The following is a 21,112-nucleotide window of genomic DNA, read 5'->3' as shown; positions in this document are numbered from 1 at the left end:
AAAAGAATAAATCAGTAAGTTAATAATATAAAAAGTTACGTGAGACTTAAATTTAAATGTCATATTTTTTTCTCTCTGCATTCAAAGAGATTCCTAGGGAATGGTTGTTTTTCAAACAGCTTTTCTGAACTAAGTTCCATTTGAGAATAATATATAATGCTATTTTTAAGGGATATATATAGATACATATGTTACATATATATGTGTAACAGTACAATATATATGAATGTAAATGTACAATAAACTTACATTTATATCCCTTAAAAAGATACTCTGTGTGTACTATAGATACAAGGCTTGTGCATGCTAGTAAAGTGGTGAACTCAGTAATTTTAGAAGTAAAACCTATTACAGTTATTTAAATTTGTTAATTATTTCATAGCAGACTTCCTTCCTAGCCTGTATTTAAGCTATGGATGTGAAGAATTTTGCACTTAGCAATTTTTAAAAATAATTTTTAGAAATTTTTGATAGGCGTATAAATTAATAACTATCCCCTCCCCCTCTTTTCCCCCTGAGCCCTGGGGATTGAATCCAGGACCTTACACATGCCAAGCAAATGTCCTGCCTCTGAGCTATATTTTAGCTCCTAAGAACTGTTCTTAAGTAAAGGCTATTCATGTCATCTTTCTGTCACGAACTTTACTCTGTAGCCTGCACTGTGATCCGTGTTTAGGTTGTTAGCTTGCACATGCCCCCGTGTTTTCCCACTGCTATAGACAGGATTTCCAGCTACTCACTTGGATCCAGTCTGCTCTCTCTTGCTGCCCTCCATGCACCCCCTACGTTCTTGCCTCAGCCTTCTGTCTCTGACCTTAACCCCGGACTTCTGTATGTGGTACTGTTTTCATAATGTGCGTTTATTAGTACATTGTTCCTTTCCTAACAGTATGTTTCTGCAAATTGTCTTTTGAAGGTCTTGTGCAAGCACAGAGCTCTCCCTTTGCCCGGGGAAACACATTCGGTGAGCAGCCCACAGAGCTTCAGATTAAAGAGCAAGAATTATACAAGAATTTCCTTCGTTTTCAGGTGAAAGGCTTGTTTGGTTATAGTTCCAACTCTTAGTAATAAATATAATAATAAACTAAATTTGCAGGTATTTTATCCACTGTGCACTAAATTCTAAAATGTCATGCACTTATCCAAAATGTCTAGTTTATATCAGATACAGGTATCACATTGTTTCACTCATAGCTGAATCTTTTCTAAACTTCATTAGAAGATCAATAGTTTTTAAATCAATGAATGTTGAGATTTGTAAAATTCACTTATGCTTATTTAGAGTAGGAAATGAAGCCCTGCCACCCTCCACAGATATGATATCCTTGTCTCAGTACAGACTCTAAATTATCAGAAGTTGCATGAGTTTGGTGGTACATGTATTAATTTCAGCACTTGGACTAAGCAGGAGGATTGAAAAGCCCGGCAGGGTTATATGAAAAGATTCTGTCTCAGGAAACAGAACAAAACAGATTTACATGTAATATAATGACAGTTTGCAATTATATGCCTCTTTTTGAATTCAGGTGAGTAGCGTTTAAAGTAATGAAATGTTCAAACTCTTCCAAAGAAGGTACTTAAGCATCTAGTGTTTATTGAGCATTGAGCTGGGGGAATCCACAGGATTGCCTTAGTGCTAGTAGGAGAATAGAGCCCCGCGGCTGAGATGTCTGCTCTGAGGGACTCGGGGTTTCTTTCTCTTCCTCCCTTCCCTCTACATGTATACTACACACATATCTCAGAGTGCCCTATAAAATTTCCTGTGGTATTAATTTTTTACATGCTGTTGTTTTTTTTTACTCAGAATCTGGTACAGCTGCCTGTCTTTGCTTACAGAAAATGTCTAGATCCCTTAGCCTGACAGTTAAGGCTTCTAATCTGATCCCATCTGCTAGTCAGATCCTCACAAGATCACACTTGACCATGCTCTGCTCTCGGGTACTGTGGACTCTACAAGGAGCAGTGGTCTAATGAAGGTAGACGTTAGAAGGACAGCTCTGGCATTAACGCTAGGATGTATCGACGGGGCATTGGGTGTTTTCTTAGAGCAGTGACAGTCAATGTGTGGAAATGATCGACAGAGAATATGACAAGTATCACAAGCCCCACGGATATCAGTCACTCAGGTCAGCAGGTTAAGGGTGGTGCAGAATCAGCTGTTGAACTTGAAGGAGCTTGAGGTGGTTCTGTTACCATGACGACAGCAAAGTCAAAATGTAAGTTTACTCTATTTTATTTAGCACATCTACCATGGTTTTTAAAATCACTTTATTCACAAAGTAATTTTAGTTGTAGTATTTTATTAAATTTCAGACTCTCTAGAGAAATTCTCTGTTTTGGGACATGCCGCTCAGCACAGGCAGATTGGTTTGTCCACAGCAGCAGAGGTGACCTGCTGGGAAGTCTTTCCCTCTGAAAGCCATGAATAAGAGAGGAGACTTGACTGTTATTGATCCTCAGAGCTCTCCCTGCAGTCCTCAGTGTATTGATGAATAGACTCCTCTTGAATGGTGATTGTTCAATTGTTTTCCTTAGCAGTCACAAAATCCCTTTTGTCTTCAGTCAAAATTAACACAGAATTCTAAGAAAATGCAAAATAGCTAAATGGTGTTTATTACTACTGTCAACAGTATCTTACAAGACAGAAAACCTAACACTTAAGAATTGAACTATCAACAGTGTCTTACAAGACAAAAAAATCTAAAACTTAGGAGTTGAAGTAAATGATTTAAAATTTTTGTTCATAGAGGTGAGAAAGGAGTGATTTGCACAAATAAGTCATAGTTAATGCATTAGAAGCCTTGATGCTGTGCAAATTGAGTAACATTTGTGAATGATTTTTAAGTAAAACTTTAAAAATTTTTAATAATTCAATCAAAAAGTTAGTTTAAAATTGGCACATTTTATAAAGTACTTTTGTGTTGCATAGTCTGAAAACTGACCTAGAAGGTAATTTTCTTCTTGTAAAGTTACTTAGCTGTGTGGTCTGTTAGTGCCTTACATGTTGGCAGTAGTTGATGTAGCAGTTATCCTCTGTCATTTTGTCATGGAAGAGGGAGAAGAAAGAGCCAGGTTTAGTGTCAGGTTCTGTTGCATCATCAGTGTGTTTTCTGGATTTGGTGTCCTTGTGAGTGTCTGCATATTGCTTGGTATTGAGTGTTAGGCTGCACATTTAAATGTGTCATAGTGAGTATTAGGAAAGGCTCTAGTTGGTAACTCATATATAGGAAGATTCAAGTTCTCATGTAAAATACTGACAATGTGCGACCTTAAAGCTACAGAAAATTCAGATTGCATAAAAATACCTTCTATCTTAAGAATGTACAATCCAGAGTGACATCTCTAGGAGACACAATCTCAGGGCGAACTTCCTGTGTCCTAGCTCCATCCTCTGCACACACTTGGGATTGAGCTCAGGACCAGTGCGTGCTGAGTGCAGGCTCTACTCCTGAACCACCTCCCAACACTGAGGTTTCAGTTCTTAACCTGCCAGTAGGGAGGGAAGCATTCTGAGGAAATGGTTCTTTCATAAAGAGGCTAACATACTCAGTTAACTCTTGTGTGGGAATTCTCCTCAAGTTCAAGCACACTGGGATACAGTGATAATTGTAGAATAATACAGCCACAGACATTTACTCAACACTTTTACTCAACAAGAATTCATATGCTCTTTACATTGTTTCCTTTGAGTTCTTTGAACACTTGAGAAGTGAACATTAATAACTTACTAGATGAGAAAACTGAGGACAAGTCCATTTCTTCAGTTCACACAGTCTGTAGTAAGCAGGATGGCAACTGACTGGAAGCTTTTAACAGTGTCACGTGTCCTTCTTAGTCAAATACAGGACACCCCCAAACCGAGGGACTTGCAAACAGAAGGTGTACTTTGAGTCTGTAAGAGTCCAGGAAAAAGCGGTGGGCAACGCTCTAATTTGTTGGTAGTTGGGCAGAATACTAACTGATCCTCATCTTCAGATCGAGGAGAAGAAACAAAGAGAAGAAGCAGAGCGCGAGAGACTGAGAGTGGCCGAGGAGAAGGAGGAGAAGCGGCTTGCAGAGCAGAGGGCGAGGATTCAGCAAGAGTACGAGGAGGAGCAGGAGAGGAGGAGGGAGAAGGAGGAGGAGGTGCGTGCGTGCGTGCGTCCAAGGGAAACATTCCCTTGAGAAGCGTTCTGTACTGCATGAGAGGGCTGCTGTCCTGAAGTCCGTCCTTAAAGCACCCATTGTTACTGTCAATGTGTGGTGTTTTATTGGGATCAATTACTAATTTAAGGAAGAGACATTGTTTTTAACTTTAGACTGATAAAAGATGTCTGCTACTTTATTAAGTAGATAGTACCTTCATTTGGTAGAACCGTCTTTTATATATTCAGTTTTTACTTTTAGTAACACATTTTTAAATGTACTGCAAATGTATGCAAGAAGTGTGTCTTTAAATTTTAAAGCAAAGACTAAAAAATGAAGAACTCATTCGGTTAGCTGAAGAGAGACGAAAAGAAGCAGAAAGAAAGAAGAAAGAAGAGGAAGAAAAACATAACTTGCAACTTCAGCACTACTATGAGAGAGAAAATATGATCGGAGATGAAACAAAGGTATGTCTCGGATGGACACGTCTCAGGCCCAGTGCGCATGCCTGGCAGAGTCGGGAGTAGTTAGGGAAGGAGAGAGAGGAGTACTGCCTGTCTGCCCTGGCCTTTCAACCCAGTGCCAACACGCTGCTGTTGACCTTCGTTTGTGAGGTGCTGCCACAGTTGGAATTTGGGACCTAATTTTGGCTGTTTTCAGTCTTGTTACTGTGCTCCTGTGTGTGGCTGTGCAGCTTATGATGTAGCCTGTAGACAGAACCCTGTGGACTGTGGGCTCTGGGACTACACAGCAGCTCGCCAGAGTGACTGGCTGGTCAATGTACTAAAAAAAGTATTGGGCCTGACTTTCATTGATCTAGGGATTCATTCTTTGTTTTATGTATTGTATTGGAAATTAAATGTAAGCACCAAAAAAACTGCTTTTGGAGTCCCTATTTCTGACGCACAGGGCTGATGTTAAGAATTGGTACATGAATCATAAATCACAATTGTTAGACAGGGCTCTCTTCTCCAGAAACCTAATATGGTCTTATACAACTGAAATAATTTGACTACTTTGTAAAAAGTGTTTTATTAAAAGCAGTAATAATCTGAACTTTTTAAATGGTCTTGACTATTGAATATAGTTTGTATATGTATTTGTGTGTACAGAAAGATTTTGTTGTTGTTGCAGCATTTGAGACAACCTTCCCCTGTGGTTCCTGCTCTTCAGAACAAAATCGCAAGCAAACCCCAAAGACCTCCTTCAGTCGACACCATCATAAGCTCCTTCATTCATGTATGGACTTTTCTTAGAGTGACTCTTGAGTTACTTGGGATGCAGTACTTTGTGAGATTTCTGAATGTTTGCCTATTGCTCGAGTGGTAGCTGATAGATCTTGGTGCCCTAAAGCTTAGTTCTTAGAGTGCAAGTTAAGTCATAATTCATAAGACATGGTCTGTTAGATGGTATTTATTTGTCTCAGCTCCTTAAAAAGATCCTTTTGTTGTTGTTGTCATTTGTTTGTTTTGAGACAGGGTCTTATTCTGTAGCCCTGGCTGTTCTGGAATTCACTATATAGACTAAGCTGACCTCTAACCCGCAGAGATCCGCTCGCCTCTGCCCCTTGAGTGCTGGGATTAAAGTTATTCACCACCATGTCCGGCTAAGAAAGTCTTGGAAAAAATATGTTCTAACCAGCTGTGGTTACACTTGAGGAGTCTCTAACTAGCTGTGGTTACACTTGTGGAGTCTCTAACTAGCTGTGGTTACACTTGTGGAGTCTCTAACTAGATGTGGCTGTACTTGTGGAGTCTCTAACTAGCTGTGACTATACTTGTGGAGTCTCTAACTAGCTGTGACTATACTTGTGGAGTCTCTAACTAGCTGTGGTTACACTTGTGGAGTCTCTAACTAGCTGTGGTTACACTTGTGGAGTCTCTAACTAGCTGTGGTTACACTTGTGGAGTCTCTAACCAGCTGTGGTTACACTTGTGGAGTCTCTAACTAGATGTGGCTGTACTTGTGGAGTCTCTAACTAGCTGTGGCTATACTTGTGGAGTCTCTAACTAGCTGTGGTTACACTTGTGGAGTCTCTAACTAGCTGTGGTTACACTTGTGGAGTCTCTAACTAGCTGTGGTTACACTTGTGGAGTCTCTAACTAGCTGTGGTTACACTTGTGGAGTCTCTAACCAGCTGTGGTTACACTTGTGGAGTCTCTAACTAGATGTGGCTGTACTTGTGGAGTCTCTAACTAGCTGTGGCTATACTTGTGGAGTCTCTAACTAGCTGTGGTTACACTTGTGGAGTCTCTAACTAGCTGTGGTTACACTTGTGGAGTCTCTAACTAGCTGTGGTTACACTTGTGGAGTCTCTAACTAGCTGTGGTTACACTTGTGGAGTCTCTAACCAGCTGTGGTTACACTTGTGGAGTCTCTAACTAGCTGTGGTTACACTTGTGGAGTCTCTAACTAGCTGTGGTTACACTTGTGGAGTCCCTTATGTTTTAGACTGATCTACAGTCAAAAGGAAGCAGGAAAGCTGGCCTTTAGGTTGGTGCTTGAGCAGCCAGCAGGAGTTTGCTGTAGCAGACAAAGAGGGTATTATGGACTTTGAGTGTCTGCAAGCTGTGGAGGGCAGGACAAGCCATGTGGAGCATCTTCTGTGGTTTGGTTTGGCCTGGCCTCATGATGTCTGTGTGCAAAGGCAGCAGGGAGTGGAGACCCTACCTATGCAGTGTGTTGGGGTGGGTGGGGGTGTTGGAGGCTTTGCTCCATGGGCTTGTGGACTGCAAAGATGTGAACCACCAGCCCAAGCATAGAAGTGTGAAAGGCATTTTCTTGGATTCTACTTCTGAGGGTCCGATTCACATGTTTTGAGACAGACGCCGTTGCGTTGGGATCCCTGTAATGTTGAAGTGGAATGGCGTGGGCACTTGTACTTGTCTAGTGGTCTCATGGGCAGTAAAGACCAAACACAGACAGGAGGCTTCTGTGGAAGACCGGATGTGACACTGAGGACCTCAGACAAGGGCACTGGCACCCCAGTGACACAGGGGACTGAGAGGGTTGACAACTTCAGGGCATAGTTTCAGGTTTCTGGTGATGATTATACAGACTGGGGTTTGAAAACTGAGTTGTGGCTGAGGAAGAAGGCATTTTGGTATTTGTAGTTTGGGAAGCAGTTAACGTAACGGCGCTCACTAAATTGATTGTGCAGGGTAAGTGTATGGAGGGGATACAAAGGGCTGAGGACAGGAACAGTGTTCGAACAGCATGGCAGAGCTAAAGTGTCAGTGATATTGTTACTTGCCAAGGAAATTCAGGATAAAATTGCCAACTGAGTGACTTGGGATCACTTTGGTAAAGGCAGTCCTGCTGAAGTGATGGATGTGGAGGCAGACACTGGCTGGGTATCAGGGAGTGTGTGTGGGGTGTGTGTGGGGTGCTCTTAATGTCGAGCTGTCTCTCCAGCCCTGCGCTCATTATTTATTAGTGAAGCCTCTCTGTGAAGGGCAGGTGCCAGTGAATAGTTGGTAGTGAGGGAGGGAGGGGACGGTTGTGCACAGGCTGAGAGATGTTTACTTAGAAGAGAAGGAAAAATGAGAAGAACTGTGGGCACGGGAGACTTAACAGACACAGCATACGGTACAGGGACTGGCACTGGCCAGAGGCAAGGAGCCGTCCATCATAGGAGAAGGAAGGTTAGCTGTAGATGTAGATGAGTTTTACAGTGGAGGGTTTGGTTTCCTTCTGCACCGAGGACTAGAGGGGAAATGCTGACTATGTCTGTCATTGCTGTTCATAGGAAAGCTCCCTGTCCAGGGCACAGTCTCCTCCAGTTCCTGCAAGGAAGAACCAACTCCGTGCAGAAGGTAGGTCATACACCTGTAATCTAGAGGCTTTGACTTCTTCTTTCAGTCATCTCAGCATAAGTACAGCTGTAGAAAGTTGCAAAATGGTGGGGAAAAGTGCTGTGTGTCCCCCCAGCCGCGTCCTGCACAAATCTACAGACACATTTTCACCAGGTTTAACCTGTGTGTTTGTACTTTTGCTTTTGTGTTTGTGGCTTTAGGTGTTCATGTGTGTTTTTCTCATGTGTAATTTGTACAGTCACCATGGCAGTCAGCCTTCAGAGTGCACACCACTCCTTTGTTATGCCCTTTCCAATGGCTGTCTCTGTGTGTGTGTGCCCCAAAACTGTTTTATCAAAACTCTGATTGCGGGTCTTAATGATGTTGACTATGATGTGTATTTGTCGATATATTTAAGACACACTGAAATATCTTTCCTAAAATTTCTCTGAGCCTTTATGATAAGCCAGATTGTATTTTGGTAATTAATCTTTATTCTTTATCTTTTTATTTTAACTTCTCAATGGGAATTTGCAGAGGAGAAGAAAAATGTGATTCTGGAGCTTTCAGAAATGAGGAAGCAGCTCCGCAGTGAGGAGAGGCGTCTGCAGGGGCGTCTGCAGCATCTGGACAGTGATGACGAGACCCCCCTCAGGTGCGTCCGTCCGTCCGTGCTGCTGCCTCCTGGAAGGTGACGGCTTCATCTTGGAGCCTCCTGCCCCTCCCTGTGCCTTCTGAAAAGGAGATGTAGAAATCTAGTTCGTGAGGGAAACAATAACATGGGAATGGAAAAGTCTAAGGTCGGGATGTTTACACATGGTGGTACTTTATGGTTATTTTTATGTTTTCCTTCAATAATGTAATTTTTTTTGTTGGATACATATTTTCTAGCAAAACATAGCTGCTGTTATTGCTGGAGAGCCCAACTTCTCTAAAGGAGGCTCCTGTCCTGTGGGTTAGTCTTCTGGGAGCTTGCCGATCATTTCTGGGCTACTGGACAGCACAGTCTTGCTTTTAAAAATAAGCTTTCTGTTTGGGGATAATCTGGTAGAAAAGTTGGGAACATACATAAGCTAGGTACTTGCCGCCTAGTTTCCTGCATCATTAATATCTTAACATTATGAGCTTCTGTCTGAAGCTGACATCTGTTGTGTGACAGAACTTTTCCTGGGGAGACACAACACACAGGTCTACTCACCCTAGATAGGGATCCTGTGACAGACCAAAGTACAGATAGCACCAGGTCAACTTGATGAACCAGTGCTTTTTATTGGGGTGACTCACAGGAGTGTGGGTGAGAGGTCACTTAGAGGACAGAAATGACTCAAAGGACAGCTGCATCTCTAAAGCCCGCCCCAGCATGGGAACTGCACACAAAGCTGGGAGCCTGGAGCACACTGCAGACTGCAAGCAGCTCAGCAGGTTGGGGAGTCCTCTCCAGGTGCCTGGGTTGGTCTAAACCTCTTCCAGGCAGCTGGTCTGCTCTCAAGTCTTTTTTGCCCCTCAGTTTGTGTGAGGGTCTTTATTGTACCTGGATTCCCTCATGTGAATTCGAAACCAGCTTGTTTTACATAGTGAGTTCTGGGACAGCCAGGGACCCCGGAGAGAGGCCCTGTCTCATGGGGGGGGGGGGCGCCGCGGAGGGAGGAGAGGGAGAGGAGAGGAACTGGGAGAGGAGAGGAGAGGGGGGGAAGAGAGGACAAAGAATGGGGAGGGGGAGAGGGAAGTGGGTAGGTACACAGTGTCAAAGGAAGTACTGATTGTTACTTGGTTTTTATCCATTTCCTTTGGGCGTGTGACACAGCCAACCCCTGGCAGAAAGCTTCCTCCGAAGCTACCCAGAGTGTTCATTCCTTGAGTGCTAACAGAACAGAATACTATTGAACTACTGTAGCTGTCAGGTTGTTGGGGAGTTTTGTAGAGTCCTGGTATAGTTCTCTAGGTATGGAGCAGAGCATTAGCAGCATACTCTGTGCTGTGTCTACGTCAGCCTGAGACAAAAGTAAGGTTTACTGACACCTAATTCATGGTGTGTATTATGCACACTACATCACATTTCTTTTAATTCTCTTCTTCACAACATGATTAAAATGGACAGATTTTTGTAGATTGAAATCAAATTGCTAAAAATTAGCATGCCTGGTCTTTGTTTTTTTGAGACAGGGTCTCATGTAGCTCAAGCTGACATTGAACTCCAGAATGTTAGGATTGCAGGCAGGTGACACCATGCCCTCCTAAAGTCTTCAGGTTTTATTTTAGCATGGGTGACCAACAGAGCAGGACTGTTAAATTGTCTGTAATAGCCGTGATGAAAGATGCCCAGTTGCTTTTACAGTGAGGTGAATGGGAACTCGGTTCCTACCCATAAATCATAGTGATCATGATTTGTCATTTACAGGAAAAGAGAAAGGAACCCCATGGACATATTTGACATGGCTAGGCATCGGGTACAAGCTCCCGTCAGAAGACCGTCCCCGAAGGCTTTGGATGCTGCTACTTTTCAGAATATTCATGACTTCAATGAGCTGAAAGAGAGAGGTGAGCATAAGCTGCCCTATTTGCCAGGCTCTAGGTGACATCTTGGAGTCACACAGCAGTTGCTTGCTTTGGGAACTCCCTTGTCATACTGCCAAATTTATGTGAAGCTTTTCATTAAAGACCATCAGTTTTGTGTTCTTTAATTTCATGTCTATTGTAGTGTCTTTTCATTAAAGACCATCAGTTTTGTGTTCTTTAATTTCATGTCTGTTGTAGTGTTTTTGACTGAGGTTCTGATTTTCAATTAAGGTTCTGATTTTCAATTAAGGTTCTGATTTTCAATTAAGGTTCTGATTTTCAATTAAGGTCATTACCTATTTTTTTTTTTTTTTCTTTTTCAATGCTGGTGATCAAGCTCAGTGTCTCATAAAGTGCAGTGTGACTGAGCTTTATCCCCACCAAGGTCCAGAGAGTTTTCCTGCCTCTGCACATGCACAGTCTTCTCCATTCTGGACACCTGCACCTCAGAGGCATACAATATTGGGACTGATCAACCTGAATGGATAGACCATTACCTCTCAAAGTTCATGGTTTGCATCAGGGCTTTTGATGTGCGTTCTCTCAGCTTGGATAGCTGTATAGCTGTATGATTACGTATGCTCACCATTGTAACATCATACAGAATGTCTCACAGCCCTAAAAGTCCTTAGCTAAACCCGTTCACCCTCCCGTCCCTTTATCCCTTTAAGTTCACAGTTTACCTTATGCAGAGTGTCATAGTCATGCAGTCAGGATCACTAGAGTCAGCCTTCTGAGATTGGTGCCTGTCACTCAGAAACACACTCAACTGTCCTCAATACCTTTTCACGGCTTCAGAGTTCATTTTAGCCCCTGCCTTTTTTTTTTTCTTTCTTCTCTGAGACAGAGTCGTAGCCGTAGTCCATGCTGGCCTAGAACTCACTGTGTAGCCCAAGTGACCTTGAACTGGTAGCAGTCTCCCTGCTAGAACTACAGGCAGAAGTCTGATTTACTTTCATTCATTGTTTAATCTGCTCATTTTCTTAGAACATCTTGGATGCTTGTTTCCATATTTTACAGTTATAAATGTGTGTACAAATTTTTGTGTCTAAATCTCAGTTGAAAACAAGATTTAACTCAGTTATGCCATTTTTTGCACCAGATTCAGAAACACGAGTGGATCTGAAATTAATGTACCCAGATCCTCCACGAGATCACGACACCTTAGAGATCCAGCAGCAGGCCCTGCTACGGGAGCAGCAGAAGAGACTGAACAGAATAAAAATGCAGGAAAATTTGGGAGGTACGGTGCAGACCCTGCTGCGTCAGGTTGCTTTTGTTTGTACGTTTGCTTAAAAAATATTTATTTTTGATTTTTTTTATACACACACACATATTTGGGGGGCATATACACATGAGTGCAGGTACCCTCGGAGATCAGAAGAGACTGTGGAATACCTGAAACGGAAGTTATAGGTAGTTGTGAGCCGCAGGTGCCAGGAGCCAACTTCTGTCCTGTAAGATCAGTGCGTGTTCCTAACTGCCGAGCCATCTCGTCAGCTTTTGTTTTTTAAAGACAGTCTGTGTTCTTGGCTGGCCTGGAATTCACTGTGTAGACTAGGCTGCCTTTGAACTTGGACCAGTCATCCTGCCTCTGCTTCCTGAGTGCTAGTAGTATGGGCATGTGCCGCTCTGTGCAGCCTTCAGCCTTGACCGTCTCCTGCATTTATTTTGATCCCAGGCAGGCCAGTGCACTGGCAGCTCCGTGCTCATGTTAGCCTTTTGCCATAAAGTTTGGGAAAGGAACATGCTCCGTAGCATGCTCTGATTAGCCCAGGAAGGGTCATGTATCCCCGCTTGGGAGCTCAGCTGTTCACTGTTGCTGGAGTGGTTGGGTGCTTTGATCAGGCCAGCTGAATTCCACACCAAGAACTGCCAGCCAAGACTAGCAATGCTCAGCAAATGCATTCAATCCTGGGGCACACTTCTCTTCAGCATGTTAGGTATTTTTTTTCATTATTACTTGTGTGTGTGTGTGTGTGTGTGTGTGTGTGTGTGTGTGTGTGTGTGTGTATGTGTATGTGTGTATGCACACATTTTGGTAAATATTTAAAAGTAAAAAGGCGAGTGGTGTGGTGCACACCTTTAATCTAAGCAATTGGGAGGCAGAGGCAGGCAGATCTCTTTAAGTTTGAGGCCAGCCTGGTCTACAGAGCTAGTTCTAGCAAGGAATGCCAAGGCTACACAGAGAAACCCTGTCTTGAAAAACAAAAACAAACACAAAAATCTGTGAAGTATCAGATTTGGGTGTATGTTTTTATATAATTATCTGATTATCTAAATATTATCTAAATCTGGTCTAATGATATTAACCTGCCTATGAGGAGCACAGAGACTAACCTACACTAACTTGATATGGTGGGCAGCAAGCTAGGCTGCTGTTCTCAAGGGGCTGATGATAACTGTAGAAGTCAGAGGCCGAATAAATAGTGTGAGCACTGTAAAGGGGACCTCAGCCTACAGGATTATGTAACCAGCAGGAGCCCAGGGTAAGTGGGCTAGAAGTAGGGTGGATTGTCTCAGAGAGCGTCCATGGGCCTTACTGAGCAAGAGGTGCACTGTGATCATAACTGTATCCCATTTGCTTTGCCAGGCTGCAGGCCATTGAGAGTAGCCAAAGAAAAGGAGTCATAAAAGAAGGCTAGGAGAGATGATCTTGTTATTTTTCAGAAACTTAGGACCCTTTCTTAGCAGGCTGATACGGCTTCCAGAATTTGAGGACGGTCCCTGACCTTGGGAGGTATGATAGGAGTACACTTTAGGATAAACTCATAGATAGACTTAGACAAACCCTTGTATAGGAGACATCATCCCTCCTCATGGTGCAGAATTTTAAGTATCAAATGGTGGTCTGATCTTGTGGGATGTTATCAGTTTAGGCACAGCCAGACTAACCTCGTCCCCAGATGGGTACAGGTATTTCTTCCTGCCAGTATCCATCTGCCTCGGCAAACACTGTCAAAGTAAGCATAAGATAGGGCCTGACTGTTGACAGTCACAAGGATGAAAGGATGTGGCCCATCACTGCAGCTCTTCACTCCCAGTACAGCATCTAGAGGGCCCAAGTGGGCTGTCTTTGGGAAGCTGCCATGCTGCAGATGCCCTGGGGTCCCTGACCCAGGGCTGGCTCCCTACGGTTGAACTTACTCCAACCACAGTTAACCCAGTGACTGTGCAGGGACTACAGAGCAAGATAGATGGTTAAAAAAAAAAAAAAAAAAAAAATCCTGTGTTTTTTCTTAGACATCAAAGTTCACAAAGATTTTACTACTGAGTCATTTAACCAGAATGGATACAAGATTTAATGTGAAAGTAACATCATTTCTAAGACTGTTCTGGCGTGTGATAGGTGAAAAGTAATTTTCAGTAGAAGCTAGTAATAGAAGATCTGAAATGTATTTTTATTTGTTAACCTTGTCTAAACATCTGCCCTTGTTTTTCTGTTGCCTACAGTTGATTTCGACACCATGTCCAATGGGAAAGTACAAGGATGCAGAATGGTAAGCATTCCGCCCAAAGTTTGAAGTTAGATTTTGGAGCTTGTATTGAATGAGTAGTCTAGATTTTGAACATGTCCATAATATTAATACTTATTTTTAAATTGTAAGTGCAATGTCTAGAGATATGTGGCTAAGATGTGGAGAGAAAGTTGACTGTAATGGGTAAGAATACCATCCTAGTGGTCTTAGCTGGTGTCTTTAGCTGTGTGATTTGGGGGAGGTGGGCAGATTATTTAATTTTTATGCCTCAGTTTCCAAGTACTTATTGTGAGGATCACTACAGAGACTCAATATTTGCAAGGTATAGGTAGGTTTGACATATATATTCTGTGTACATTCTACTAAGTAAAAGTGTGTACAAGGTCACTGTGAGAGTTGAGTGAGCTGACACCTAACTTAAAATTCTTCCCAGTAGGGCCTGGCCCATACTGAATGCAGAGTTGTTAGCGGGCATTAAGAATGGCGGTAGAAATTGATTTAGTAGTGTGGAAGATAACCCTTATCCTGACATTGTACGAAGGCTGCATTCAACAACTCTGTGTTCAGTGTGTTCAGGGTACAGGAGTCAGGGTACAGGGAAAGGGGGCGGGGGAGGGTCGGCACAGGTGAACTTTCAGTTTATAACAACAGCTATGGAGGAGGTAACCGTGGAAAACTGGACAGTACCCGGAGGAAGAATACTGAGCAGAGGAGGCTTGAGCAAGGGTGAATGGGGACAGACGGGGCCATGCACACTGCTGGTGACGAGATGCCTCCAGAGCCTTGGAGTGGAGAAGTCACGTCCTCGGTGTCATGGTTTCGGGTGATCACTGCTGTGTGTGGAGAGTCGACTGACGGGATTCCTTTGCGGATCTAGGCAGTTGTGCTCGGCAGGCTGGGGGGGCAGAAGTGCTCTGAAACGGCTTTCCTTTAGTGGCCCATAGGTTAGGCTTGGGGGGTGCCGAAGCAAGAACTATCAGTTTGGGGTTGGGAAGGCTGTGACATGTAAGTGTGAATGCATATAGACAAACAGCTGCACTGGTGAGCACATGGTTGAGAGTCCAGGGGACGGACGCACTGGGGCTGGAGAGTCCTAGGATGCTGCTAGCCTGCCCCGAGTCCAGACGGTGGAGCTCGGCTGCGCCTGCGCTGCCCAGGGCTTCCATCCAGCGCTGCTGTGAGTTTCACCGGACGACAGTGTCACTAATCTCCTGTGTGTTGCTAAATTGTACAAGATACACTCATCACTAAATTATACTTACCAGCTTCTTACCTTGCCTGTAGCCATACATCCAACCAGCAAGGCCCAGCTCTGAACCCAGGTGGGCTCCATATCCACCTGTCCTTCAGCACATGGCCAGAGGCACTTGGCCTCTTTGGGAAGACTGCATTTGGGATCTCTTTCCATGTGTGATGGTTATATTATCCATGCAGAAGATAATAAAGTTTACTATCTGGGATTTTGGTTAAAAATCTGGATTACTAACAGCAGGTTTGGCTAAGAAGCTTAATATAAGCCAAGAGTTTATTCATCATGACTGTTTAAAAAAAAAAAAAAACACTTGCTTTTCCTAGAAACTAAATTATATAGCATAGTGTAGTGTGGGGCGGCTGCCATTGAAGTAGAAGCAGTGGTAGTCAAAGAGGAGATACAAGTTCAATACATGGAAGAGTTGAATGTACAAAAAGTATTAACAAGAGCAAGAGAATTCATTGCCTTAATTCATTGCTAGCGTGTTGGAGCGAAGCGTAGGCGCCTCCTAACACACAAAGTGGTTATTGTACAGATGTAAGTTTAGGTTACTTCCACTTGGGAGCTCACTATAGTAAGGTCCATGCCGTTTTCTCCAGTGTCGTGTTGTGTCTGTGTGGTGGTGGTACTGTGGGTTGTAGTGCCCAGGCTCTCGGGTACACGGCAGCATCTCCTCCGCACCTCGCGTGGGACTGTAATCTACCCACTCTCGGAACTTATTAACATGTCCCCAGTTCCTAGCACGGGAGAATTAGGAAGCAGGCTGCTCAGACTTACTCAAAAGACAGGAGAACCTAAGTAACACGTGAAGACCTAGTGCCCAGTGTTGGGAGTTCCTACTTCACTCACTTGTTTTCATCAACAACCACCAGAGGGCAGGGAGGAGTCGGTAAAGGTCAGGCTCCTGAATTCAGGGAGAAATGAGGCCTTGTGGATACTGGAATGGGGTTATCAGGAGGGAAGCAGCCCTCCCTGCCAGCTCTTCTCGTTTTTGTTCCGGGGGTGAGGGTGGGGGTGGGGTGTTAGCGTGGAAACCTACGCTTTCTCAGCGTGACTTATTTTCCTACTCCAGACTAAAGATACAGCCATTAACACATGATTATTGTTTTTTTTTTTTTTTTTTTTTGGTGTGTTTAATTTAGCCCAGAGATGACACTAATGACTTTTTGAAAAATTCATTACTGGAATCTGACAGTGCTTTTATTGGTGAGTGTATTTAATTTACCAGTATTATGTTAATTTTTAAACTAAAAATATATATATGTCCATTTTAGATCTATAATATAGGATTTCACTTTTTAGTCCAAGCTGAACTGGAACTCACTGTGGCCCAGGATGACCTCAGACTTTGATCTGTCAGTAATTCCTCATTTCTGTCCCAAAGAAACCATGTCCACACAGAGGTGTACACGAATATTCACCAAGCAGTATCATTCAAGAGCCACTAGGCAGCAGCAATATTCGCCAACTGGACCAAGTGCAGGGGCAAAATGTGATGTGTCCGTGTACTGAAGTGTGACTCACTCAGCAGTGAGATGCTCCATGAACCTCAGGCACATGCCAAATGAGAGTCACAAAAGATTGTGTTGTAGAATTCCAGCCATGTGGAACGTGAGGAAGAGAACGTTGGACTGGGCCTGGGGCGTGGTTGCCAGTGAGCAGAAGGGAGCTATTTGAGGTGATGGAAACTCTGGATAGTAATGATTGTACAACTGTAAATTCACTAAGGAAATCACTGAGCGTGTATAGTAAATAGCATCTCCGTAAAGCAATGTAAAAAGACATCAGACTTGAGCCTTAGCTCTGAGTAAACTCCAGGTTTCTTTGTGTGGCCTGTGTAGGTGCTTATGGTGAGACGTATCCTGCCATTGAAGAGGATGCCTTCCCTCCACCATCCCAGATGCCCTCCGCAAGGGAGCGCAGGAGGAACAAGCTGAAAGGACTGGAGTTTGTATGTAGAGCTTCTCCCTCCCACTCCTCCCCACATCTTCTCAGTGTAGATGACTCAAAATTTGGGCTCAGTTTATGTGATCCAATTTAAAAAACAAAACAAGGGGCTTGCTTTGAAAATCAAGTGGGTGTGGTCTGAATCTTGGGTTCTGCCGTCAGTTACTTGTAGCTCTTAGGATGGCAATATGTAGCTCTGTAAATGGCATAGATTTCCTTTCCTGTAAATGTTAAACTTATTGCCTCAGTCTTATTCCCTATATAAAATATGGGCTTTGGTGAAGCCACACAAAGCACCTGATAGCATTTATCAAAAGGCTGCTAGCCTGGAAATAGCCTGGAAATAAATATGGTGGCAACTCCCATTGTGGTCAAGTGAGTTTCCCAAGGTCAGTAGGTAAGAGGACTAAGATTCAAACCCATATTCTTTTCCATAGCTTTACAGTGTAGTTGATAAAAGGCTTCAGAGCCTTCAACAAACCATGTTCTGATGGTACCCCTCTTCTTTGGGTAGGCAACTTTGGACAGCTTCTTAAGCTCTTTGTTCTCATTTATATGACTTGTACTCAGGAGCTTAATAACAGTCTGCTAACTAGCATGATCACGTGTCTATCAGGCTACGAAAAGCTGTTGCTCTAGGTAACTGCTAATCTGCTTTGGTCTGTGTTGTCTTTCTGCCTGTTGATACAAATGACTACCTTCTTGTTCTTGCTCAAGAGCCTTCCGTCTTATGGCATGTGTCAATACCAGATCCCTCTTCATTATATGTAGACACTGCAGTTTGCGTATTCATTCGACCGGTGATGAATACCTACCTACCTGGGTTAGTGTCACATTTCTGCTGTCATGACTGAGATTGCTGCTAGCATTCAAAGGACAGGTTTCATGTAGATGTTTGTTTTGTTTTACTTATTTCTCTGAATTACTGGATTATTTGGTGACTGTATGAACTTAACATTTTCAAGGATTTCTATTTCCCAAAACATGTTCACCATTTTATACCATTTTCAAACATTTTTCATTTATAGCAGTATATGAATTTCCTACTTCTCCATGCCCAGTAGTGGTTATCAGCCATCATTTTGCTTACAGCTAAAATGTCCATTGTTTCATAGAATAGCTCATGTGCTTCCTAGCTGGTTGTGGATCTCCTTTGGAGATCTGTCAGTTCATACCTTTTAAAGGTCCATTTTTAAATTGTGTGTAGTATTTTCACTGGGGAAACTTAAGACTTCTTTATACATTCTGTCAGATGTTAGATTTGCAAATATTTTCTATTAAAAAGATTGTCCTTTTTTGTCTTCTTGGTAGGTTTTAAAGCATAGATACTTTAACTTTTAATAAGGTCCAAATTACCAGTTTTCTTTTTTATCATTTGGATTTTTGAAGGTCTTACGTAAGAAATTAGTCTAACGTAAAACCATGAAGATTTACTTGTGATACACTTGAGTTAGCTCTGCATTTGGTATGAGATATGCAGTCTGAATTCCTTCTTTAGCATGCAGACATCATTTCTCTAGCACCATTCATTGAAAAGACTATTTCTCTCCCTATTGCATTTGGTTTGGTCTGTATAAAAAAAAAATACCATGATTACTTTTCAGGATTAATTTCTTCCATTGCTTTGTGTGTCTGTCCTGCCTTGACACTGACTTGAACACTAAGCCTCAGCTTCTGCTGTGTGTGTTCTTTTTGTGCCTTGTAATTCCTGGACCTTAATCAGCTGCCAGCATGAAGTCACCACAGTGCTACCTCTTAGCCCTGACAAGGTCACCTGACCTTGTAAAGGCTGCACACAGAACCCACACACTCCTGTGTGCTCTTCACAGAGTGTATTGATCCAGGATAAAACTGGATCAATACAACACCTATGCTGACTGACTGTTGGAGCGATTCTAAATTCTCTCTCTGTAACTGTAGGATAGTAGTCGGCTCCACATCCCACCAGATGGTCTCTCTTTAAAATCTGTCTCCAGTGTAAATGTTGATCAGCTTAGAATGAGAAATGAAGACAGAATGAGAAGACTGAATGAGCATCAGAAGAAATCCACTAACACAGGTACCATGCAGATGTTCACTGGCTGGTGCACATCTGGGGAAATGAGAGTTTTTAAGTCCTATGAGTTTTATGGTCAAGGACGTAACTAGCCTGCAAATCCAGGGCTTGGAGTTGATCTTGCAGTAGACTGTTCACACTAGAAGGTGTTCTTTAAGAGCAGAGCCTAAGCAGTTCCAGGAGACTGGTGTATGAAATACATCCTCAGTGTTTCACCAGGGAAAAGTGCTGACTTAGGTCATTACTCACTGGAGGAAGAAATGACCAGCTTTGTGTTTTTAATTGACACATCTTAAAGTCTGTAGTATTATGAAGAAACTTTTACCTGTACTTGGCTTTCTGCACTATGAAGAAAGAAAAACAGTTTTCTGTTAATATTCTATGCCAACAAGCTCATCTTCTGATGAGTGGTTTTGGCTGAAACTTTTCATGAAGCACAGGGCAGCTTCAGACCTCTTTTGCCAGCCTGTGCCACACCCTTTTAAAAAAATCAGGCTGTTAGTTCCTGGGATCATTGGCCAGCATTGTTTTAGTAAAGTGGCCTGTTCACAGAATTCATTGGTCTTTTAAACTGCATTGAAGTCTTTTTGTTGTTGCAACTTCCTTAAATATCTCTAGTGCAGGGGTGATGTGTTCTGATTGGAAATACTTTTCCACCAAAGAAGCAGACACGGTCAGTTAAGGGAATAGTACTTTTCATTTCATATCAGACCTGGAAAACATGCTGTAATGAAGAGGATGTCTTCAAAGGCATTTCTCCTTAATGGATACCTGGAATTGCCTTTAGACTCATTAGACTTGAACTGATAACTTAGCAGGATATATTTGAGAGGAGATAGAAAAACATAAGATTCTTTCAGGTTTTCAATGTCTAAACTCTTTGTTTTAACACTGTCCTTTCAAACAGGAGCTTTTTGGTACGATGTGGACTGATTGCTCATTAAACTGATTGCACACCCCTTTGCTGAGTAACCCAGACCAGGAGATGTCATTTTTTTTTAGAAAAAGAAATTGACATCACAGGGTAGGAAGACAGATTTTTCCTATTTTATATTTATTAAGTCAAATATATAGAATTTGAGTAATATCAGATATGGTTAATGAACAAGTCCCCTCTTCATGGGCCATCTTAGATTAGTGCAGCTGTCATTTCCTTGGAATGACTTTCGACGGGCCTGTGTCAGTGCTATAGGCTGGACCAGTTTTCCTCAACCTGCTTAGTTAAAGTCTGTGGCATGTCCACTGTTGTTCCTAATGGTAACAGACATGAAATAAGACAGTCTGTGTTTCTACAGTCAGCTTTGAATGTTTAGTAGAATCTCCTTTGGTATAGTTAGAGTTCTTGTAGCTGACTGCCATGGAGTCAATTTAAATTATTTCTCTCCCACTCCCAACGTAGCCCTTTCTTGGCATGGTCTCCTACTTCCAAAGGAGTAGTTGTTGGGTTGTGAGTCTGTAAAGAGATGCAGAGTTGTAATGGCCTGGACTGTAGGTACCCTGTGTATGTTACCTGCCACCTGACTTCTTCTCTTTTGCCTCCTGTAGATGATGAGAGTTCACTGGTTGACCCTGATGACATCATGAAACACTTGGGTGAGGATGGATCCAACTCCGTGGCAACTGAGCCCTGGCTCCGCCCAGGCACCTCTGAAACTCTGAAACGGTTCATGGCAGAGCAGCTGAGTGAGGAGCAGCAGCGGCAGCAGGTTCCTGGAAAACCAGGCCCTTTCACTTGGCAGGGCCTGTCTGCCGCACACGCTTAATTTAAAATAAACCCTCTGGACCCGCAGTGCCTTTTACAATGGAAGGAACATTCAATCTGTATCTTGAATGTCTTGCTTGTGGCCCTACCCAAATTTTAGTTATTTATGTTGTAGCTATATAGAAAGCGTATTTTTCTCAT

At 42.8% G+C, this 21,112-nt stretch overlaps 1 protein-coding gene across 10 annotated transcripts in view; it reads left to right on the top strand.

The window, feature by feature from the left end:
* The window catches only part of Cspp1 (centrosome and spindle pole associated protein 1), a 91,555-nt gene extending 70,528 nt beyond the window's left edge, over positions 1-21,027 (top strand). For 7 of the 10 annotated variants that reach the window (XM_059254015.1, XM_059254013.1, XM_059254018.1 and 4 more), the window contains 13 exons: positions 917-1,029; positions 3,976-4,125; positions 4,446-4,592; positions 5,260-5,364; positions 7,874-7,940; positions 8,457-8,574; positions 10,318-10,457; positions 11,578-11,718; positions 13,929-13,975; positions 16,349-16,412; positions 17,048-17,157; positions 19,074-19,212; positions 20,755-21,027. In XM_059254015.1, coding sequence (XP_059109998.1) covers positions 917-1,029; positions 3,976-4,125; positions 4,446-4,592; positions 5,260-5,364; positions 7,874-7,940; positions 8,457-8,574; positions 10,318-10,457; positions 11,578-11,718; positions 13,929-13,975; positions 16,349-16,412; positions 17,048-17,157; positions 19,074-19,212; positions 20,755-20,972 — 1,559 coding nt within the window. In that variant the 3' untranslated portion in view covers positions 20,973-21,027. Of the gene's footprint in view, positions 1-916; positions 1,030-3,975; positions 4,126-4,445; positions 4,593-5,259; positions 5,365-7,873; positions 7,941-8,456; positions 8,575-10,317; positions 10,458-11,577; positions 11,719-13,928; positions 13,976-16,348; positions 16,413-17,047; positions 17,158-19,073; positions 19,213-20,116; positions 20,234-20,754 lie in introns of those variants that run through there. The other 3 variants (XR_009377515.1, XR_009377517.1, XR_009377516.1) reach the window with 3 other exon arrangements.
* The last annotated feature ends 85 nt before the right edge of the window (positions 21,028-21,112 follow it).

The sequence above is a fragment of the Peromyscus eremicus genome, chromosome 2, assembly GCF_949786415.1.
Source record: "Peromyscus eremicus chromosome 2, PerEre_H2_v1, whole genome shotgun sequence".
In the NCBI taxonomy this organism is placed as follows: Eukaryota; Metazoa; Chordata; class Mammalia; order Rodentia; family Cricetidae; genus Peromyscus; species Peromyscus eremicus.
The sequence above is the reverse complement of the archived record's forward strand: the minus strand, read 5'-3'. Positions and strand labels throughout refer to the sequence as shown.